We start from the raw sequence: 20507 nt of genomic DNA, 5'->3' as shown, positions 1-20507 counted from the left end.
AAGTAAAGCTGTCAAGGATTTGGTCTTGAAACACCTACTGAATCAAAGGTAGTCCTTGTTAAATATCACAGAGGGAACAAGAAGGCCAGACCAGGAGTCCCAAAAGCAAACCCAGAATGAAAACTGTTCAGTCTTGATGCAGTATATATGACATATACTTCCATTTAATTCTATGTTTGTGCATGGAATTGTGACAAGATAATTGCTAATGGCATAAACATGAATGCACCATCAGAACAATGTAATATCAGGGTGGTCATCTGAAGCCTCCCTGCTAAGCCAATGAGCCTTTATAGCTGATCATCAGTGCCTGCATGTCTTCCTTGCCACCCCAGCCTGATGGATCTGAAACACATCTGGAACTGGGACAACTTGTTGCAGGAAGAAGGTGGCATACTGCTTCCTTCCCTGAGCAAAATGGTCAAGGTTTCCACAGCTATATCCTCTGAACCTGACAAGAGTGGCTAATACTGATAAAGTTGTGAGGAACAGACAATAGCAGTACTGTTGTTCTAGAAAAAGACGTGCCAGAACTCAGCATGAACACCTCCCTTGTTTTCTTATAATGGTAATGGCGCCCACCTGAGAGGTGCCGAGACTGAGTTCTGGCTGAAATGAGAAGACCTGGGCAAAAGTGTCCACTGTTGTCCAAAGCTTTAGGAACACTGGAAGCCTTGGTACATCTAGCACATTACTGACCACACTGACTGGCTTTTTCAAAACAAGGAATATTCTCAGCCCTCCCTGGAGAATCCAGGGATGAAACCTGGGGCCTTTTTCATGCAAAGCAGATGCTCTACCATTGGACTTACAGCCCTTCCCTCTGGCAACTATCACATTTCCCTTTGAGCAAATGTGATATTTGCCAGATCCGCAGTCTAAGAGATACCACTGCACTTTTACAGTGTGTATGCAGCCCTCTGCATCTCACTGTGGTTTTGCCCCTAGCATACTGTGCCAGAGAGCAAACGGCAACACAGCAGAGGAGAGGCGAATACAGGCTGTAGTCCATCCTACTCCAATATTATTATCATCATCATCATCATCATCATTAACATCATTATTATCATTATTGCATTTTTAAAAATTACAGAGAAAGCATGAATTAAACATTACATCCAAATATTCAAAAATAAAAATAAAAAATACATAAAAGTAAAAATATAAAAAGAAAAGAAAAAGAAAAAAGAAAAATGATAAAGAATAAAAAAATGATAAAGAATTAGTCAAGTACATATCTGTGAGATTAATCACAACCAAGTATCGCTTTGGAACCATATTTTGTCAGGTAGTTTTTAAAGCAATCCCATTCCTTTTTTACCTTGTTGCCTGAGTGATCTCTTATTAGTTCTATCATTTTGGCTTGTTCAAGGGACTCACACACCTTTAATTGCCACTCGTCTTTTGTTGGTATTAACTCACTTTTCCAGTACAGTGATACATTGTTTTGAGTCTGGGATCCGTTCCGGAGCCCCGGACACTCGATGAAAGGGATGCTCAACAAAGCGCTGCTCTGCACACGCATGTGAGCAATTTTGAGCTTCAGCGCATGCGCGAGCAGCAAACCTGGAAGTAACCTGTTCCGGTACTTCCAGGTTTGCTGTGGATGTTCCATGAAATGGACGCTAAACGGGGCGGACTCACAATGAGGTACTACTGTACTTTGCTACAGTGATATCTCGGGTTACAAACCCCTCAGGTTACAAACACTTCGGGTTATAGACTCCGCTAACCCGGAAGTAGTACCTTGGGTTAAAAACTTTGCCTCAGGAGAAGAACAGAAATCGTGTGATGGCAGCACGGCAGCCCCATTAGCTAAAGTGGTACCTCAGGTTAAGAACAGTTTCAGGTTAAGAACGGACCTCCGGAATGAATTAAGTTCGTAACCAGAGGTGCCACTGTATTAGCATTCTAGCCGCTGTTGTCACGTAAAGAAACACTCTTTTATTTTCATTTGGGATGCTTATCGTTAGAATGCCTAATATGAAAGCTTCAGGTTTCTTTAAAAATGTGTGTTTTAGCATTCTTTTTAGTTCTTCATAGATCATGTCCCATTTTTTGTTATTTGGGGACATGCCCACACCTCTGGAATAGACCGTGCTACTCCTATCCAGATGTGCCACAAACCCTTCTTAGTCTGCCAGTGGTGTCCTAGAATTTGGCCACCTATAGCTTTGGGTGATAAATAGGCCCAGTCCTGCCTATGAACCACTAGCATAGCATGGCTTTAGTTGTGTTATTTCTAAATAGAGACAAAACCAGGAGCAAATGTAACCTGAGAGACAAGGTTGCACCAGACATGTTTACTTCATCTATTTTGTATCTGTCTCTTGCTTCAGGGTTTTTACTGTCACCGGCTGACAGGAATGATAGTCCCTATCTACAGTATGCCTCCTATTTGCACCATAGGTGCTTGGGGAAATATTATCATCCACAGGCATTCCATTTCCATTACAAGCCAATGCCCAGAGAAGAATACTGCTCTTCCAGCCTCTGCTGTACAAGTTGAATGTGTCCTAGGCGGAATGTCTCCCTTTTGTTCTCAGAAGCTTTCCAGTTTGAGTCTCAAAACAAGGAAACACTGCGGTACTGAAGGCTGCATGGAGAATATGGCAGGGAAACAAATAAAATCCAGCACAATAAACACAGCTAAGCCCCTTTAAATCCACAGGTTTAAGTGCGCCTAACTCTGTGCTGGATTGCAGCCATTAAGCTTACTGGCCCCTTCAATATCAATAACGAAGGTTTTAGCATATAAAGGACTCTGGCCTGCACCATAAAAACAGATCATTTTCAACTATCCTCTTCCACTTTAACATTAAACAGAAGATTGCGACCATAATTTTAGATGTCTTTACTACTGCTCTACCAAAATGTCGCAAGAACAACATCTGGAATGAAATTCATAGCTACTTCTGTAGGTAAAACATTCAAGGAACTTAGACAGAAGTCATAAAGTTTCAGTAAACATTTTAGTCAATAAGGGATTAGGACAGGTCTGTTGAGAGGGGGTATGGGGGTGCAGATGTACCAAGTCTACAGACAGCAGAAGCATCAGACTCTGGGATTTTATTTATTTTTTAAAGTAAGCTGATTGGTCTCCTGTAAAGGAAGTTAAGAACCAAAATGTGCTGGCAGATGAACCAATATGGCTGTTCCTGCCTTTCAGTGCTTTTTGCCAGAGTGAAGTCAGAACTGTGATTGACAAGTGAGGTGTTTGGATACCAGGAGACAAGAATTCCTGAGGTCATAAACAGTGCAGTATTCCTCACCCCTGCATTTTTATTTATCTTTTTCTGTTTCGTGGAATCTCTACAGTTTGAGATCCAACACTCCCTAAAAGTGTGTGTGTCCCCCCCCCCCAGTTGGATGTCACCCACCCCTTCACTCAAAAAATTGAAAAATATATATGCAAAGATGCTTAGACAACTCCAGGCACTTATTAAAAACTCACTGTATGGTTAGCTTACAGTGCACTGGTATACATGTCTATTCAAAAATAAGTATCTGTGTGTTTAAAGGGGTTCATGGCGAGAGGATCCTTTATGCACAGCAAACTGGGAGCTCAGTTGAACACAAGTGGGTCTCATGCATCCAAAAATGTGATAATTAGGCCAGATGAAGACTGGTTTAAGCACTGGAGCTGTACTACTTTTCAGGGGTAGAGGGGAGACCCGGAAAAATTCCCTTTATAGTCTAATGATGCATCACTCTGTTTAAAGGAAGCAAAATATGATTACAAGTAGCTATTTTATTCCTCCTTCTATGGCTATATCCTGCAAAAGAGGGTTCAAATTTGCATATGACATATGCATGCAAATTTTATGTGCATTTTTTTCAGCAAGTGTAGCAAAGAGCCCAATTCACAGCATATTGGGCCCAGAAAATCCTGTTCACACCCCTGAATTATTATTATTATTATTATTATTATTATTAATACCCCGCCCTCCCCAGCCAAGGCTGGGCTCAGGGCGGCTAACAAGCAATAATAAAAACAAGTTGAATGAATATAACTTAAAAACAAAATTAAAATACAACATTAAAATATTAAAATATTGAAACATTAAAATATTAAAATGTAGCCTCATCGCAGGAGGAGGGGGAGGGAATCAAATAAGGGTTTCTCGTGTCCCCTATGTCAATTTTTCAGACACACAGAGAAAACACCTCTCTTTCCTCAGTTAGCAGTGTGGTAGGCATGAAGAAGACATTCTCATTCCCCTGCTTTGAAATTGAAAGTTCTTAGGTATTTATATTTTAGATTCTGCAAATTATCACCTTTTGATCAAATGTGTGCCTGCATGTTACTGTTTGATTGGATGTGACAGGAAGACAGCCTAATGTGCAAAGGGGGGAAAGGGAAGGGGTGTTTTATTGATAAAAACGTCAGATAAATGGGAAGAAAGCATATTTCATATAGTTTCCGCTAGAAATTTCTGAAATGACATCAAAAGGCATAAAATGCCACCTCAAATACTTAAGGCTGAAGCAGTAATTTATAAAACAAAATTACTTGGAAGTCAAGAAGCAAATTTGCTGCTTAAATCCATACAAAATATGGAACCTCGTGGGGAAAGTGCTGGATTTGCGAGATATTGGCATCTAAGAGCCCCACCCCAAAAAAGAAAGGTACTAAATAAATTTGCTACTTCTTAACTCCTTTCAACTGAATGATGGGTGAAATCCCAAAAAGCCTTGAATTTCTCTTTATCGGGGGGAAAAATGATGCTGAACAATTGTATCAGCTAGATTTCACACTAATATTTTTGAACTCATGCGTAAACTAAAGAATTAGCTTTAGTACAGTAATTATGACTATTTAAAATGAGTACTAAATAGCAATTATATAGAATATTTCCCCATAGATTAAGTCTGTAATTCCTATAACAACCTTGTTATTACCTCTGTATTGCAGATGGGGAGCCAAGGCTAAAAGGTAGTGGCTTGCCTAAGACTTCCCTAGTGAGCATCTGATTAAAGCAGTATTTAAATTAGGAACCTTGTGGCTCACATATGCTTACGTCCTTTTTCAATACAAAACATCAGCTCTATTCTCTCTAAAGGTGTTCCTCAGTATATCTGCGGGCTTCACCTGTATGCCCACCCTAAAAACTGCACTGGGTTGTGGAGGGAACTCTACCCTCTGCTATAGTAAAACGATTCAGACAACCAAACAAACTCTAAAGCACCTACCAAGGCAAACTTGAAGTTGCAAGGCTTATACAATGAGGCAAAACCTTTTAAACCTGCTAAAGGTAAAGGTAAAGGTACCCCTGCCCGTACGGGCCAGTCTTGCTAGACTCTGGGGTTGTGCGCCCATCTCACTTAAGAGGCCAGGGGCCAGCGCTGTCCGGAGACACTTCCGGGTCACGTGGCCAGCGTGACGAAGCTGCTCTGGCCAGAGCCAGAGCCAGAGCCAGAGCCGCACACGGAAACACCGTTTACCTTCCCGCTGGTAAGCGGTCCCTATTTATCTACTTGCACCCGGAGGTGCTTTCGAACTGCTAGGTTGGCAGGCGCTGGGACCGAGCAGCGGGAGCGCACCCCGCCGCAGGGATTCGAACCGCCGACCTTTCGATCGGCAAGCCCTAGGCGCTGAGGCTTTAACCCACAGCGCCACCTGCCCCAGATTACCTGAAAAAACAAGAACATGTTGCTCAAATTTACCTAAAGCTTCCAAAACCATATTTTGTAAAGTTCATTTCACAAAACTGCTAAGGAAACTGAATATTATGAGCCTGAGAGATAAAGTAGTGGATTATGACATCGGAACAACAGTGATATTTTAAAAGGACAATAGAAAGCACATGAATTAGCGATAATGTGCAAACTGTTTAGGTCAGTCTTGTGATTAGGCAGAATGAGGCAACTGCGTCAGGTGGCAGATTCTGGAAGTAGGGAGTGGACCTGAGGACAAAGCGAAGTGTGCCCCATAACCGCTGCCTTCAGCTATGGTGGAAGATGCTGTCCTATCTCCTAAATGGAAGAAAGATTGAACTGCTGAGCTAGTCGACTTCTGCATGTGTCATAGGAGCACGAAGCAAAACACCTTTGGCCAGTCCTGCAAACTGTCACTGAGATGAGTGTGGAATTTTTCTTCATTTCTCATTGTCAAGTAATTTTATTTTATTTTATAAGGTGGCATTTCATGCCTTTTCCTTCTATTATCCGATGTACTTTCAAAACTCCCTGGTAGAAACGGCATGAAAGGTGCTTCCTTCCCATTTGTCTGTGCATGATTTTTTTTTTCTTTTTTGGCAGATATTTACTTTTCTAATATGAATGCCTTTTCACACTGATGGCTGTCTTGTGTCCAATTAACAGGTAAAGTGTGGGGATTGGATTCGTACGACAACTTTTAGGTCTTTACTGCCTTCCCATACCTTTAAGAAAATGGCAGTTCATTGCAAGCAGCTTAGTCGAATGAAAATATAATAAATCTTGCTTTTTATAGTTAACATTTCAGATTAGTCTCCACTGAAGTCCAATGGCATGTCAGGTTTCCATCCATGGAAACATTTCCCCTGTTGCTTCCATTTGCTAATGTTAATTTATGTTTGAAAATATATATAATGTCTAGGCATTGTATTTGACACAAACAACTTCTCTGTTTTAACCAAAGCACTCAGTGAGCCATGAAGAAAATATAATATGAGCATTATATTTTATTTGAAAATGTTATTAAACATTAAGCCTGGCTTATGCCAGGGTTTAATCATAGGGCACCTAAGTCAGCCAAGTATTAGAATGGAACTACATTGCCGTTCAAGCTTTGGGGCTAAGCAGACCGAGTTATGCAATTTTAAAATGCCATTTGTGCCAGAAAATTAAGAATCAGACTTAATTTGACAATATTATAATATACATTTAAATAACTTTCTAGTTCTACAGGGAATCCCAACCAGTATTCAACCAGTTTGCCCGTGTGACATTGAAACATGAATGTTAAATAAATCTATCCATAATAAATGGATGTTTATGCATTAGGTTATAAAATATGTATCTTTATATTCTTATGCATGCATTCAGCATCCGACATAATAGATGGATGTTAAATGGTGACATATGCATATGAAGATTGCAGCTGAACTCTTTGCACCCAACAAAGGGTATACATAGCATCTGAGGCTGCATGTGTGCCGTTCTGTAAAAGCAACTGTAATCCTATTACCAGCTGTTTGCCACGAAAGGGGTGGGGGACGGATATATTCAGTCCTTGAAGAATAGGACTGAGGAATCAAAAACAAAAGTTCCTGTTTAGCTAGGGCAACACATGCAAAACCCTGATTCCATACACTTATAGCTTTTAGCCATTTTGGGGTATATGTATGAGCTGTCAGTGACATTTTTGCACCTTAAGGCAGCGTGTAATCTAGATCTTTTCCATAAGGTTCCTAAGCAGATGTGCATTATACTGCTTCTGCATGGCTTTTGCAGTGCAGGACATTCGAGCAAAGCCAGCTTCATTCTTTCTCCTATTTCGGTAGCTTCAGAGGCAAAAAAAACCCACACACACCAAGGGTTCAGTAATGAGAAAATGAGCTGAAAAGTCTGAAACTAATGCACCTGACCCAGAAAGACCACAGCTAATTAAAACAATACCCCTAGGCTGAAGATGGCAAAGCAGACAGCAAGTGAACTAATCAGGGGGCATGTGAGTATCAGGGCATGATCTAAAGCTCATTAAAGTCAATGGAAGTTTCTAACCAAGTTCAATGGTGCAAGAATCAAATTCGTGATGCAGAACACGTTCAGTAGCACAAGACATACATTACATACTCACTCTCCCAAGCAGAACCCAAGGACAAAGCCTTCCACTTCAGGGCTATGACATGTGAAGGATGTGCATCTCAATTTGATTTAACTGACATGTGATGTGTCATGTGCTCCTCCTTCACTCACTGGGGAAGATTTCTCCACATAAGCTCATGGCTCCAATCACATGCCGTTCCCTGTCTGACAGCCAGCAAATGATTACCACAAGATAAGGAACGCTAGACTTTGAGTCGCTGCAGCATCTAGTCTAGTACACTGGAGTTATTTCCCATTTCCGAACAGGGAGGAGACTACGGTTGCCACTGCGTTTTGCCCAAAGCGAATGGGATTTACGGTGTTCTGCAGGCAAAACAGCAGAGAAAGGTCCAGGAAAGCCAAAAGAGGTTTCAGTGGGCTCACTTCTCCCCAGGTTGTTGCCCATATTTCAAAGCAAAATTTGAAGTTAATCAGATCTAAGAGATATTGAGAGAAAGCAAAACAGTTCTGATAAAACTATTTAAATTTCTCTAAGGCAGGTTGGTACATCTTTAGACTCAATGGGGGGGGGGGTTGTGCCCAATTATGGGGGGATGAAGAAATGAACGAAGGGTCACTTCAATAGAGATTTCATGAGAAGTAGTAAGTGACTTGAGAGGTATCTTAGTACAACGCTGGTGATGGCTCATTGCCCAGCCGTTTGTTTCTTTGTTCAACTTTTATTGATTCCCACCCCCACCCCACCCCACCCCGTTGTGTGAGTGTTCACTCTATCTAAACTGATGTTTATGGAAAAGTGACAAAAAGGTGAAAGAAATGTTAAATGTGCTACTGTTGTATATCCCATTTTAAAAAATTGAAATAAGCTGATCTTGCAAAAGTCTCTTACTGTAAAAATAGATATATATTTTCCAATAGGACAACAACAGCTATAGCACAGAGAAGCATTATCATGGATGGAGTGAGATGTGTGATGGATAAGACTGGGAATGATTGCCTAGGGGGTATTACATTTTTAAAATCCCTGATGTTAGATCGATATAGCTGCTCAAACACAACTGAAGTCACAGGGCTCTAGAAGAATGGCAGTACTTCTGGGATGTGTCAGATATTTACCTCTGTTTTCTGCCCATCAAAATCTTTTAAACAACATAAATAGATGGTCTGGGTTTTGACTTTTCATCATTCCCCCCCCCCATAAAAATGAAAAAAGTGTTAGTCACTGATGTAATTTCTGCCCATTCGTATTTAGAGGAAAAGCCTGAAGTGAAAAGTGATGCCAACATTTACCTTTGGTACATGGGACAAACAACTGACTAATTCAGAGGATTTAATGATCCAGTGTTTCTCAAACTTGGGTTCCCATCTGTTGTTGGACTACAACTCCCATCACCCTAGCTAGCAGGACCAGTAGTCAGGGATGATGGGAGTTGCAGTGCAACCACAGCTGGGCTAGGGACCGAAATCTGGTCGAGCGGGAAGTAAGTGTGTTCAATTCACAGAATTTTTTAGTAAGCAAGATGTGTTAGAGGATGATACGTGAAATTTCAAAACTTCTCTGTATTTTGGAAGGAGCCTAACAATTTTGACAACTTCATCAAAGAACAAGTCCCAAGTGCGCTCTGTCTGTGTGTGTGGAGGGGGAGAATATGAATGAAAGATAATTTCTTGAGGGCTTCTCTTGTTCAAACACTTCAGGACACTCCAAGTTGTGCAGTATGGATTCCATTTCTTAAATTTCTCTATGGCATTTGGGAGTTATGAAGGAAAGCAGCAGTGGAAATCTCAAGTTTTGGGGGTCTTTTGGGCAAGATGTTTTCAGCGGGCTGCCCTCTCTGAATAGGCCCATCTTGTCTCCCTTGCTGGTGTTACTGCTGCCAATTTACTCGCCTTCCCCCCAGTGCCAATATGAAACCACCTGCCAGAGAGAGCAAGAGGGCAAGTCATACTGAGATTACTATTCCTGATTACAGTTGCTGGTAACTGCGGGAAAGGAGAGTCCTCTTCTGGGCTTCTTGCAGGAACCTTGCTGACCACTGTGAGAACACCTTGCCAGACTAGATAGACCATTGGCCTGATCCTGCAGGCTTTTCTTGTGTTCTCATTGCTTCTTTTCTTCCTTGCTCACACTGAAAGTGAACAGCCCTGAACAGCAAGGAGAAGCAACAGGACCAGTAGATTCTAGGGACAGGCAATGGGAATAGTAGTGATGATGATGATGATGATGATGATGATGATGATGATGATAATTCAATGCCTAGCAATGCTGACCTCTGACACCAGCTCTGCATAGCTGTCAGGCAAATGTTAAGGGCTTTCTCCTTAAACTAAATAATCTCACTGCTCCTATAATTATGCGGAGCATAATGCCTACGGATACTGAAAGCAAGAAAACAGAGGAAAGGAAAAACTTAGAGAGCTTTATATTGCCTACCATCTACCTGCATTTTGAGTAGAAGCATCCACACTGGAATCTAAACCTTATACACAAATTGCATTTTTCCTTTCTTTTTGGTGAGTCTACATTAATGCAATATAATCACGGAGCGTGCTTTAGTTCTCACACTCACCCTTGATATGGTAAATTCCCTACAATGTGACTTTTGCCTGTGATTTTCATGTGGAGAAATTTCTTTTGAAGGCACACAGTGTGAGGAGCTCTGCGCTTTGCTGTGCCCCGCAGAATGACAGCTTTCCGTGGCTTCCCAAAGACATGGCAAATCTCTGATCTCAGCAAGTTGGGGGCACATTCAGGAGAGATTATCACATGGAAATAAAAGGTGAAAGTCACATTGTAGCAACTTTTCAACATCAAAAAATGAATGTGACAATCAGGCTTTCGAGAGGAGGTGAGGCGGGGGAGAGAAAGGCAGCGTTAGGTTGCATTTCTTTGTCCTGTTGATTTCTGCAGAATTTTTGCTCTCATAGCATGCGGTGCTAGAGGTTAAATTAAATTGCTTGAGGGGGGAGTATTTCCAGAAAATTTCTGAAATTTTAGCAGAAGAGACATTAGCACAAGGGAAGAGCGATGCCATGGTACAGCTAAGATGTTTTCACTGTTTTGCACTTGTGCCACATTCCCTGCATTTGTTGTCTAGTTCTACCAAGTACTCTTCCAATGGCGTCTACCCTCCATTCATACTTATATATATGGCACAGGAGAAATTAGGAAGTACACATATAACAAGGGTCTCCAAGTTGCCACACGGCTAGGAGTCAGATGGTTTCTCTATTGTTGCTCTAGTCTGAACACATCCCTTTGCCTTGTGGCATATAGACAAAATAAATAATGCAACAAGAGTACAGGGTTCAGTATGAGGTTTCCAGTCACCTCTGATCGTTGAACCCAATAACTGCCACCTGAATCTGGCAACAGCAACAAGGTTTTTAAGGCATTTAAAATTATGTGAGCGTATATGGTAGAGGAGTAATAATAATAATAATAATAATAATAATAATAATAACAACAACAATTTATTTATACTCCCCCCCGACCAAAGCCGAGCTCACGGTGGCTCAGTAAAATCACAATAAAAACATAAGGGGGGGGGGAGAAAGGGGGAAAACCAATTTAAAATACAGGTTAAAATACAATTTAAAATGCAGCCTCATTTTAATAGTAGCCCATAGATCAAAACCATAAGGGGAAGGAAACATAAGGGTCAGACTGAGTGCAATCCAAAGGCCAGGTGGAACAGCTCTGTCTTGCAGGCCCTGTGGAAAGATGTCAAGTCCCGTAGGGCCCTAGTATCTTGTGACTGAGCGTTCCATCAATTCAGGGCCAGTACTGAAAAGGCCCTGGCCCTAGTTGAGACCAATCTAACCAATCTATGGGGGAAGGAATGCATGACTGAATGGAATTACATCTCCAAAACCAACAAAAGTTGTATGGGTGGGAGAATGCATAATGACATTTGACTTGGAAGTTGGACACCTGAAGCAGCTATACAATGTGGCCTAACTGCAAACCCAGTTGCATGAAACAATATGCACCAAGACAGGAGTTGAGATACACATCCAAATACATACTATGGTATCAGTGAAGATGTGCAATCCTTGCTACACCATGTTCTGCATAGGTTGGGAGTAGAGTGAGCAGGCCAGTCAAAGCCCTGGTCCCACGATGATAATGATAATGACTTAAATTTGTATATTGCCCTATGTCCGCAGGTCTCAGGGCAATTAGCCTCTTATTCCCTTACTGCGCAGCATATTTTTAAAATTAAAAAAAAAACAAAAACAGTTCTGACGTGGCAGCTGCATTGCTCAGCTGAGTACCAGCTAGGTGTAGCCAAACCCATAGTATGTTCATCTTCCAAGCTGCAGCTCAGCAAAGTGAATCCTGTTTTAAAAAGCAAAGAACTGAGCAAAAGGAACCTCTTCTCTCCAGAATGCTGTGTAGCAAGCTCTGTGGGGAGAACAGATGAACCAGGACAGATCCAACACCCCACGCACAAAAATGGAAAGGGGCTGTCTTTGTCTTGCCCCCAGAAAAACTGTCAGTTGGCAGCTGGAACTTAGCTGAGCATCCACCCAATTATTTCCACACACAGAGGTTCTGTGAAGCTATATTTGGTGGGATGCAAATCTCTACACCAAAATTCCAAGCACAAGTTTATACCAGACCTTGAATGTAAACCACTGGCTTAGCAACTGACTCAGTACATAAAATGACAAGGACTAACACCCTCACTGATATGAAAGAAAACGGTAGGAATCAGAAATTCACAATACAAGGGATGTAATGAAAGTTTTAATGGATTAGAACAATAGCCATTCAGCCTGGACTCCTGCTGTGGGTTCATCAAAGGCAATATGATTTTGATTGTCACCTAAGTGCAAGCTTCAGTTCAGAAGGGGGTGGGGTGAGGAGAGAATACAAAAAAATCACACCAATCTTGTTCCAAACAGATTTGCAGCTTTCTTGGGAAGAATAAATGGCAATGTAATCACTGCGGTTTAGATGGTTTCTTTTTGAATCTGTTTAAAAATTATTAATGCCAGTTCATTGCTTTTACGGAACAGCAAACGGATTTATCCTCAATGAAAATATTAAACACAAACCTCCTAGAGGTAAATTAGTGATGTCCACATTCTTACCTTCCGGATGCCTTCAGAGGGATTTGCCACACAGTTATCAGCTCCATTATTCTTGCTGATAGTCTTCCACAACTCAGCAAAAGTGCTGTCTTGCTCCAGAGGGTTTGTTCCTTTTGCTTTGAAGTATTCATAAACCGCAGAATCCCGGACAGTACCATAAGATACATCCATTTGTTTGGAAAGATCCTGGAATGTTCTGAAATGGAAGAAGAGTTCAAATGTTTGTGGAATGCGGGGCAACATAAATATTTCATTTCTCAATCTGAAGGAAGCAAAAGATGTCTTGGGTCAAACTGCACTTCTTTGATCTCCTGGTTGTTTTAGGAACTTAAAAGCAGCTTGGAAAAGGAAAACAAGATTGATCATGGCAGCAGAGTTGGGGGAGAGGGGAGGATGTGAAGAACAAGCAACCCTATGGCTCCTTTCATGGGACTGGAGGTTTTAAGATTTTTTAGCCTGAAATTCAGTATTTCCCCTAAAAATCTAACATGACGAATAACACAATAGATCTTGCAGAAGGAAGAAAATCCTATAACTGTAGTCATAGAACATGTGTGCATTGCAGAAATGCATCTATACTGATTATTTGACTGTCAATTTAAGGAAAACATCTTCTAATAATTGTTAATTCCATTAGGCAAGACTAGAATCCGTCCTCTTAGTACCATTGCTCCAGCTGAGATGTCTGAAAATGGAAGAGGAGGGAGGTTTTTTTTGCATCTCCCCCTCTTCCCTACAGGGCCCTGTGTCTCCTGAAACTGTTTTTTTAAGAGGGTTACACCCCTCCCCTTGTTAAAGGATCCCTTCCAGTTGATCAAAAGCATTTTCACTTGTGCAAGGACACCAGCTGGATAAAACCTGTTATTTCTCAAAAACTTCAATACATACATCCCAGTATGAGTAACCACAAGTAAGCCTTCGTTGCTGCTGATAAATACAACAACATAAGACCATCATATTTCTAAACTATGATTCCGTGATGATTCCCCCCTCTCCATAATTCTGCATTCCGTTTTTCTTCATCCACATCAGTGTAGCAAAAGGTGATTGTGGTGGATGGTGCCAATCCAGTAAAGGTAGCCCACTAGCAGTAGGTGTCTGGTCCTATTAATTACACTGTATCCTTACCACCACCCACTTATTTGTCAACTAGAGTGGGATTCCCACTACCCTGTGGTATACTACTCGTGAGTAAAATGAACTTCCAGCTAGGGATGTATAAATGTGCTTCAATCTGTGCAGACATTCACATTTTGTTTTAGCTAGTATTCTCTCTTCTACTGCAACTGGTTAATTTTGCACAAGTCTTTCTTCCACTTCATCATCAGCTGATGCTGAAAGATATGTATTGTTTTACATATATCAGAGTGCTCAATGGAGACACATATCTCAGCTATCAACAGATATCTCTTAATCAGTTTACCTTCCCTATGGTTCTCTTTCAAAGTTAATGAGTTCCCAGAGGGGTGGCCCTGTTACTGGTATTTGTCATTCCTAGACTTCCATTCTCTGACCCGCCTTTAGCAGCCAATTGAGTCTTCGCTTTTTGTAGCACCTGATTAACTCACTTTGACAATATATTCTGCCAGTCTCGAGGCATCTTATCTGGAACTGAGATTGAGCTGGCCGCCTTTGCATTTACAAATGCAGGTACTTAATGAGTAGTACTTAATGAATGGTAAGGGAATACACTGGAAATGTGCTGAAGAAATTCTTCAGAGGCATGCTGAGCTTAAACAGTAGTTACTAAACGCTGTCTTCTGCACTCAGCATTAGCACTTGCCGATCGAAAGGTCGGCGGTTCGAATCCCTGCGGCGGGGTGCGCTCCCGCTGCTCGGTCCCAGCGCCTGCCAACCTAGCAGTTCAAAAGCACCTCCGGGTACAAGTAGATAAATAGGGACCGCTTACCAGCGGGAAGGTAAACGGCCACGTGACCCAGAAGTGTCTCCGGACAGCGCTGGCCCCTGGCCTCTTAAGTGAGATGGGCGCACAACCCCAGAGTCTGTCAAGACTGGCCCGTACGGGCAGGGGTACCTTTACCTTTACCTTTACAATGCGTACTGAGATTAATGAATTATACATGATAGGAGAAAATAAAACTAAATCATGATTGCACAGTGAAGACATCTTTCTGATTATTGTTCATTAATTACATACAATTAGAGCAAAACAGCATCTTGCTGTAACAGGCATATGGGGTAGAGATGCTTTCAGAGGGTGAATCTCCTCTTCCGCACTCTTCTCTCTGTGCTTCACGATATCAACATAAACAAAAACAATGCTTTGATGAATGTGGGAGATCAAAATGAATTACGCAGCTGAACCTAAATATGAAAGTGCTCTGAATTATTGCTGTGACAGCCACTGCTAAATTAATATATAACTGCCACAGAACACCAGAGCTATCACTTTCATCCAGCATATTTGAAATGGTAATTTCCTTCCCTTTATTAATATTTATTCATGGGTTTTTTTAGCAGCCAGACCAAGAGGGAACGTTTCAACCATCTTCATCTGGCTGGTAAATTAAGATTCCCCTCCCCCGCAAAGTGTTTTCCAACGAGAGATTGGATCACTCATAGTTGTACATCATTTGATCGCTTGTCACTTGATAACTCTCAGTTGTGTCGACTTGAAAGGGCTTTTAAAAATGATCACATTGGGTGATCATTATTAATCATAGAGCACCACCGACCTAACATCTCCTTTACCAAGTAGCAGAGCGAAAACAAAACAAAACAGGTCACTTGCATCCTCCTGCCAATATTAAATCATCTATCCCCCTATAGCGCAAACTAAGAGATATCATTTAGAGACTGGTTCATATAGATAATTCTTTGTTTGTTTGTGATCTCTCCCTTGCCCCAAATAGCATTCTGTTATCTTTTGCCCATAATAGGCTTTATTGAAAACTGGTAACTCCTGAAAATGATATAGCATTCTCAAAAAAGAATGCATTTTAGTTGCTGTTATTTTCCCTAAAACTGAGAGATTGTTTTGTCAACTTTTAACACCTTTTCCCATTTTCTTTATTTGGGGTAGAGCCAATTGGCTTGATAAAGCTTGTTTTGATTTGGGGGTATACTAACCCCTAAGTACCAAAATTGTTTTGGACTAATGGGTACTTTTAATTCTTGTTTTATGTTACTTTGTATTTTAGGAGGGATGTTCTTAACTATATTAGATTTACTATAATTCATTTGTAAACCTGCTACTTTCTGTTACTTTCCCCATTCTTGTTTTTAAAGAAGGAGCTGCAATGAGTGGGCCAGGAAGCATACCGTATTTTTCGCTCCATAAGACACACTTTTTTCCTCCTAAAAAGTAAGGGGAAATGTCTGTGCTTCTTATGGAACGAATGCACTGGACAGCAGAGGGATCCCTCGGCTGCCGCTGCAGTCGCGAGTTGAGGGATGCCTCTGCAGCCGGAGCCATGGCTCCCGTCTGCCACTCGCTGTAAAGCAAGCAGAACAAGAGCCACTGACACACTCTGCGCAAAATATTGTTTTTCTTGTTTTACTCCTCTAAAAACTAGGTGCGTCTTATGGTCAGGTGCGTCTTATGGAGCGAAAAATACGGTATATAACCATGTCATCTGTAAACGCATGAGTGACTGGGAGGGAAAAGCAAAGCTACCAGCTGAAGCTTGTGGGGGGTCTCCCATTTCCTGTGGGTGCCTAGGATTAAGAAAAAAACTTTGAGAGAAGATTTTGTATTTCTACACTGTTCAGTATATCAGATACCCTGCTGCTGATTTTCTCCTACCCCCTTTTTTAAAAAAAATGCATTTGCCATTGTTGGACTCTCTATAGGGCTATGTAAATTTATTATTATACCTGTATTTATATCATTGTCTTAATATTTATGTTATACAGATACTATGTTATTTAATGACATTTGTGTTGTATGTTATAAACCACCTTGTGGTCTTATAATGAACAGTGGTATATAAATTCAATAAATAATAATAATAAAAAGGACAGCACTATAGACTTTTATTTATTTATTTAGCCCCTTTTGTGATAGGTCCTTTGATATTAATGTTAGCTCTTAATGCTACTGGCAAAGCAAGAACAAATAGTAAAGGGGAGAAGTGGCATTCATCCTTAGTAACTCTAGATAATCTTTAGAAATTTGGAATCATAGCCATTTTTTCCTAATATTAGATGTATAGTGATGGTAAATAAGTTTAATTAATTTTAGTCCAAGTTTCATATTTGAAATTACTTGCCAAAGAAAAGTATTTTCTACACAAACAAAGGCTTTAAAAATACCGTAGTTTTTCTTGTTTGCAATAAAAAATAACATTCAGGCAAATACTGATGGGGTCTGCTGGAAGCTATGCATTAGAAAACTAGACTGGTCCAGGTCAGTATAATGAGGTTTACTCATCTTTAGTCTATTTACTTGAATTGTAGTAAAAAAAACAATCTTATAATCTATATTAAATAATATGAATGGCCACTGGGAATCAAGCTGCTTAGTATATTTGTTTGGTTTAGAAATTAGATTTAATTTTGTTTGCCTCCAGGTTCCTAGGATCTATTCTCTTGAAAATAACATTGTTAAATAACTCCAGTAAGTGTGGAGTAAGATTTTCTGAAAAGTGTTTATAATATTCTACACCAAACCTATCCAGTCCTGGAGATTTACTATTCTTTTAAGAAATTAAGGAACTGGTGTCTTGAAATTCTTCCTCACTCATTCATTTCAAAATAATTTTTGATCTGGAGTAACTACCCCAAATTTATTATTAGTTAAATAACTTTATAGTTACTTCATAGGATGCTGAGAGTTCTTGACAAGAGCCAGTTAAGGTCTTCTACTGACAACAATTGTCGAAGAAACAGGAAGGGGGAATCATTTTGAAATTTTGAGCTATCAGGGGAGAAAATATACACCATTCCACTAGTAAAAATTAAGGAATATATTTTTCATTCATTTCAGAGATTTCCATCCCATCTTTCAAAATACAGTTTTCTCAAGGCAGCTGACAACCAATATAAAACAATTTTTAAATAGCAAAAAATAAAATAAAATCAATATCTAAAATATCAACAACTAACACAACAGCATCCATTAGACCAGCAAACCAACACAGGAATGGCAGAATTAAAATTAAAAATATAAAACGAAGAGGATCATTAACTGAATATCCAGTCCATCTTCTCTCTAAACTGGCCGTGAGCATCATGATTTTTTATATCTACTGAAAAATTAATTTTCATCACTCATTGCTCACTCCCTTATCTTAAGTTACATTATTTATGGACTAGGTTATTTCTGTGGAATCAGATGTATAAGAAGATCACTACAAAATGTATCTTCATTAAGTGGAACAATAAGAGCACATGGATTTCTTGCAAGTATTTCAGCCGATTTATTCTGCTAATCATTAAATAGAGATATGGCCTAATAAGTGTATATCTTTCAATGTTCCCCCTCTCTCTTCATAGTACAAAGAGAAAAATATATGTCTGTCTTCCTGTTCTCATTTCCTATACTTCTGTTTTTTCCATTTCACCCATCCCCACAACTATTAACCCCTCAGCCCTCCAAACACAAGGCGCTGTTGAGTTTCTCTTGAAACTCCTTTCCAGCAGAACACCCTCCAGCTACCACAACAAAACTCTTGAAGCCCTTAAGCTGATTGAAACATTTAAAGTGGTTTAAGTTGCTTTAAGGACTTCTATCATTTTAAGCCCTTAAGCAGCTTTAACTAAAGCTCGCAAATAGCATCAGTCTCTAGTTGCTGAACATTTGTGAATGGCTGGTGATGATGTCCAAAATTGCCTTGGCATCCCAAATTCACCTTTTCTTCTGGACTTAAGTATTATCCTAAGTTATCCTAAGTTATTAGTGTAGGAGGCGAGTCTTTCATCAGTTTCTACTTCTGTCTTGGGATCTAACATATTATTCATGATGGAAGGCACATCTCCATTCATTCTTCAGTATCGCAGGCTCCCAAGGGATGGGACCAACTAAGTCACATTAAGTCCACCAGCTCTCAATGCTGGCCCAGTAGAGGTGCTTGCTACCTGCCTGAAGCTGCAGAAGGGATGTGTCTTTCAACCCCTTGGCAGGGCACAATGCATGATGGGTGTGCTTTAGTTAGCTTGGTGGAGTCACACAATACAGTTGGCAGAGGGAGCAGGTTGGGCAGGTAAGACTAGGAATGAGTGGTGTGGTATTTTGTGGTCCTCCAATTAGAGAAGGCTTTGTGCAATCTATGAAAATAGTGCTCAGAGAGTATTGCCTACAGCAGTGATGGCCAAACTTGGCCCTCCAGCTGTTTGGGGACTACAACTCCCATCATCCCTGACCACTGGTCCTGTTAGGTAGGGATCATAGGAGTTGTAGTCCCAAAACAGCTGGAGGGCCAAGTTTGGCCATCACTGCTGTAGGCAGTACTCTCTGAGCACTACTTTCATAGGTTGCACAAAGCCTTCTCTAAGTTACATGAAGCAGTGCTGAAATTGCCTCCTGGGCAAACAACATACCCAAAGATTTGTACATGAAATACTAGACAGATGTGTAGCACCCTTAAATGAAGCTGGCACAATATAAACTGCAGCTGATGAATTAAGAGGTATGCAATGAAATCTCCTTAGCACTTTCTCATATCCTTTCGTTTTGCCCTTTGAGACCTAATCCCTGTTAGCTCAAGTACCAACCAATAAACCTTCCATTACTGCCGAAAATCATCTTTTTTGCTCTAATCGAATTTTAGATTCTCATCAGAGCTTAGGCTTGTTTCATTCTTTAAAGCCAGCTGCTGTGACCATTCATGAGCTTTATTTCTTTTCCTTGGCACTCTTAACTCCAAATCTTGTGCTCCTACTGCTTTAATATTATAACAGGAAGAAGATTCCACAGCCTTAATATCCACAATATTTGCAAAATGAAGCTGCCAATGTATAGGATGCCCCATTTACTCCAATACTCAGCTCTCAAACCATCAAGGGGCTGTTTTTAAACGTGAAGACCAAAGCCTGTGGAGTATCAAGAGGCAATGTTCTTTGTAATAATTATTATTACCACGATTACTGTCCATCATTTCTATAGTGCTAGCCATGTGGCAAGGTGCTTGTCATTGTGATCAGAGCAAAGCTCCCAATGCAGAGATAAAAATGAATCCAATTGCAAAATAAAAATAAAAAATGTCATTGCTTGAAGCAATCTGTTTAGACTGGAACTCTTTCGATAATATTTTGCATTTTGCCCAGCCTGTTATCAGCATATCTCACAATAATAGATAATACTGTGGAATTAAATGAACGAAACTATAATTTCTGGTGCTTATATAGTAGGCTAAAAACCAGCTGTTCATCAAATGTAGCCACTGGCTCATTTGCTGTGATGTCATGTTAGGCAATATTATAACTGCTCAGAGCAAATGTCAGGCAGGTTGACAAATACTGAGGCCTCTGTAGGCTCTGTCATATACTAGGTTTTTCCCACGTGTACAAGAAAACAGGCATACTTGCAGTGTTTGACATTTTCCTTTCTTCTAATATACTGATAAATGACTGTTCTGAAGAAAGAAAGCCAACCTTTTCCTGAAATGAGGGAGAAGGAAAGGCACACACATCTAGTATCTAAACATTAGTAGTAAATATGTTTCCCAACACCCAAGTATTCTTAGGTGATATGT

The 20507-nt window shown here is 40.4% G+C and overlaps 1 protein-coding gene across 6 annotated transcripts in view; it reads right to left on the bottom strand.

Annotated features, from left to right (window-relative positions):
• GRID1 (glutamate ionotropic receptor delta type subunit 1) overlaps positions 1–20507 on the bottom strand; it is a 721020-nt gene that overhangs the window by 31675 nt on the left and 668838 nt on the right. For all 6 annotated transcript variants that reach the window (XM_079975593.1, XM_079975595.1, XM_079975594.1 and 3 more), the window contains exon 13: positions 12853–13048. In XM_079975593.1, the coding sequence (XP_079831719.1) occupies positions 12853–13048 (196 nt within the window). The remainder of the gene's footprint in view (positions 1–12852; positions 13049–20507) is intronic.

The sequence above is a fragment of the Podarcis cretensis genome (assembly GCF_951804945.1).
Source record: "Podarcis cretensis genome assembly, chromosome: 5".
NCBI classification, from domain to species: Eukaryota; Metazoa; Chordata; class Lepidosauria; order Squamata; family Lacertidae; genus Podarcis; species Podarcis cretensis.
The sequence above is the reverse complement of the archived record's forward strand: the minus strand, read 5'-3'. Positions and strand labels throughout refer to the sequence as shown.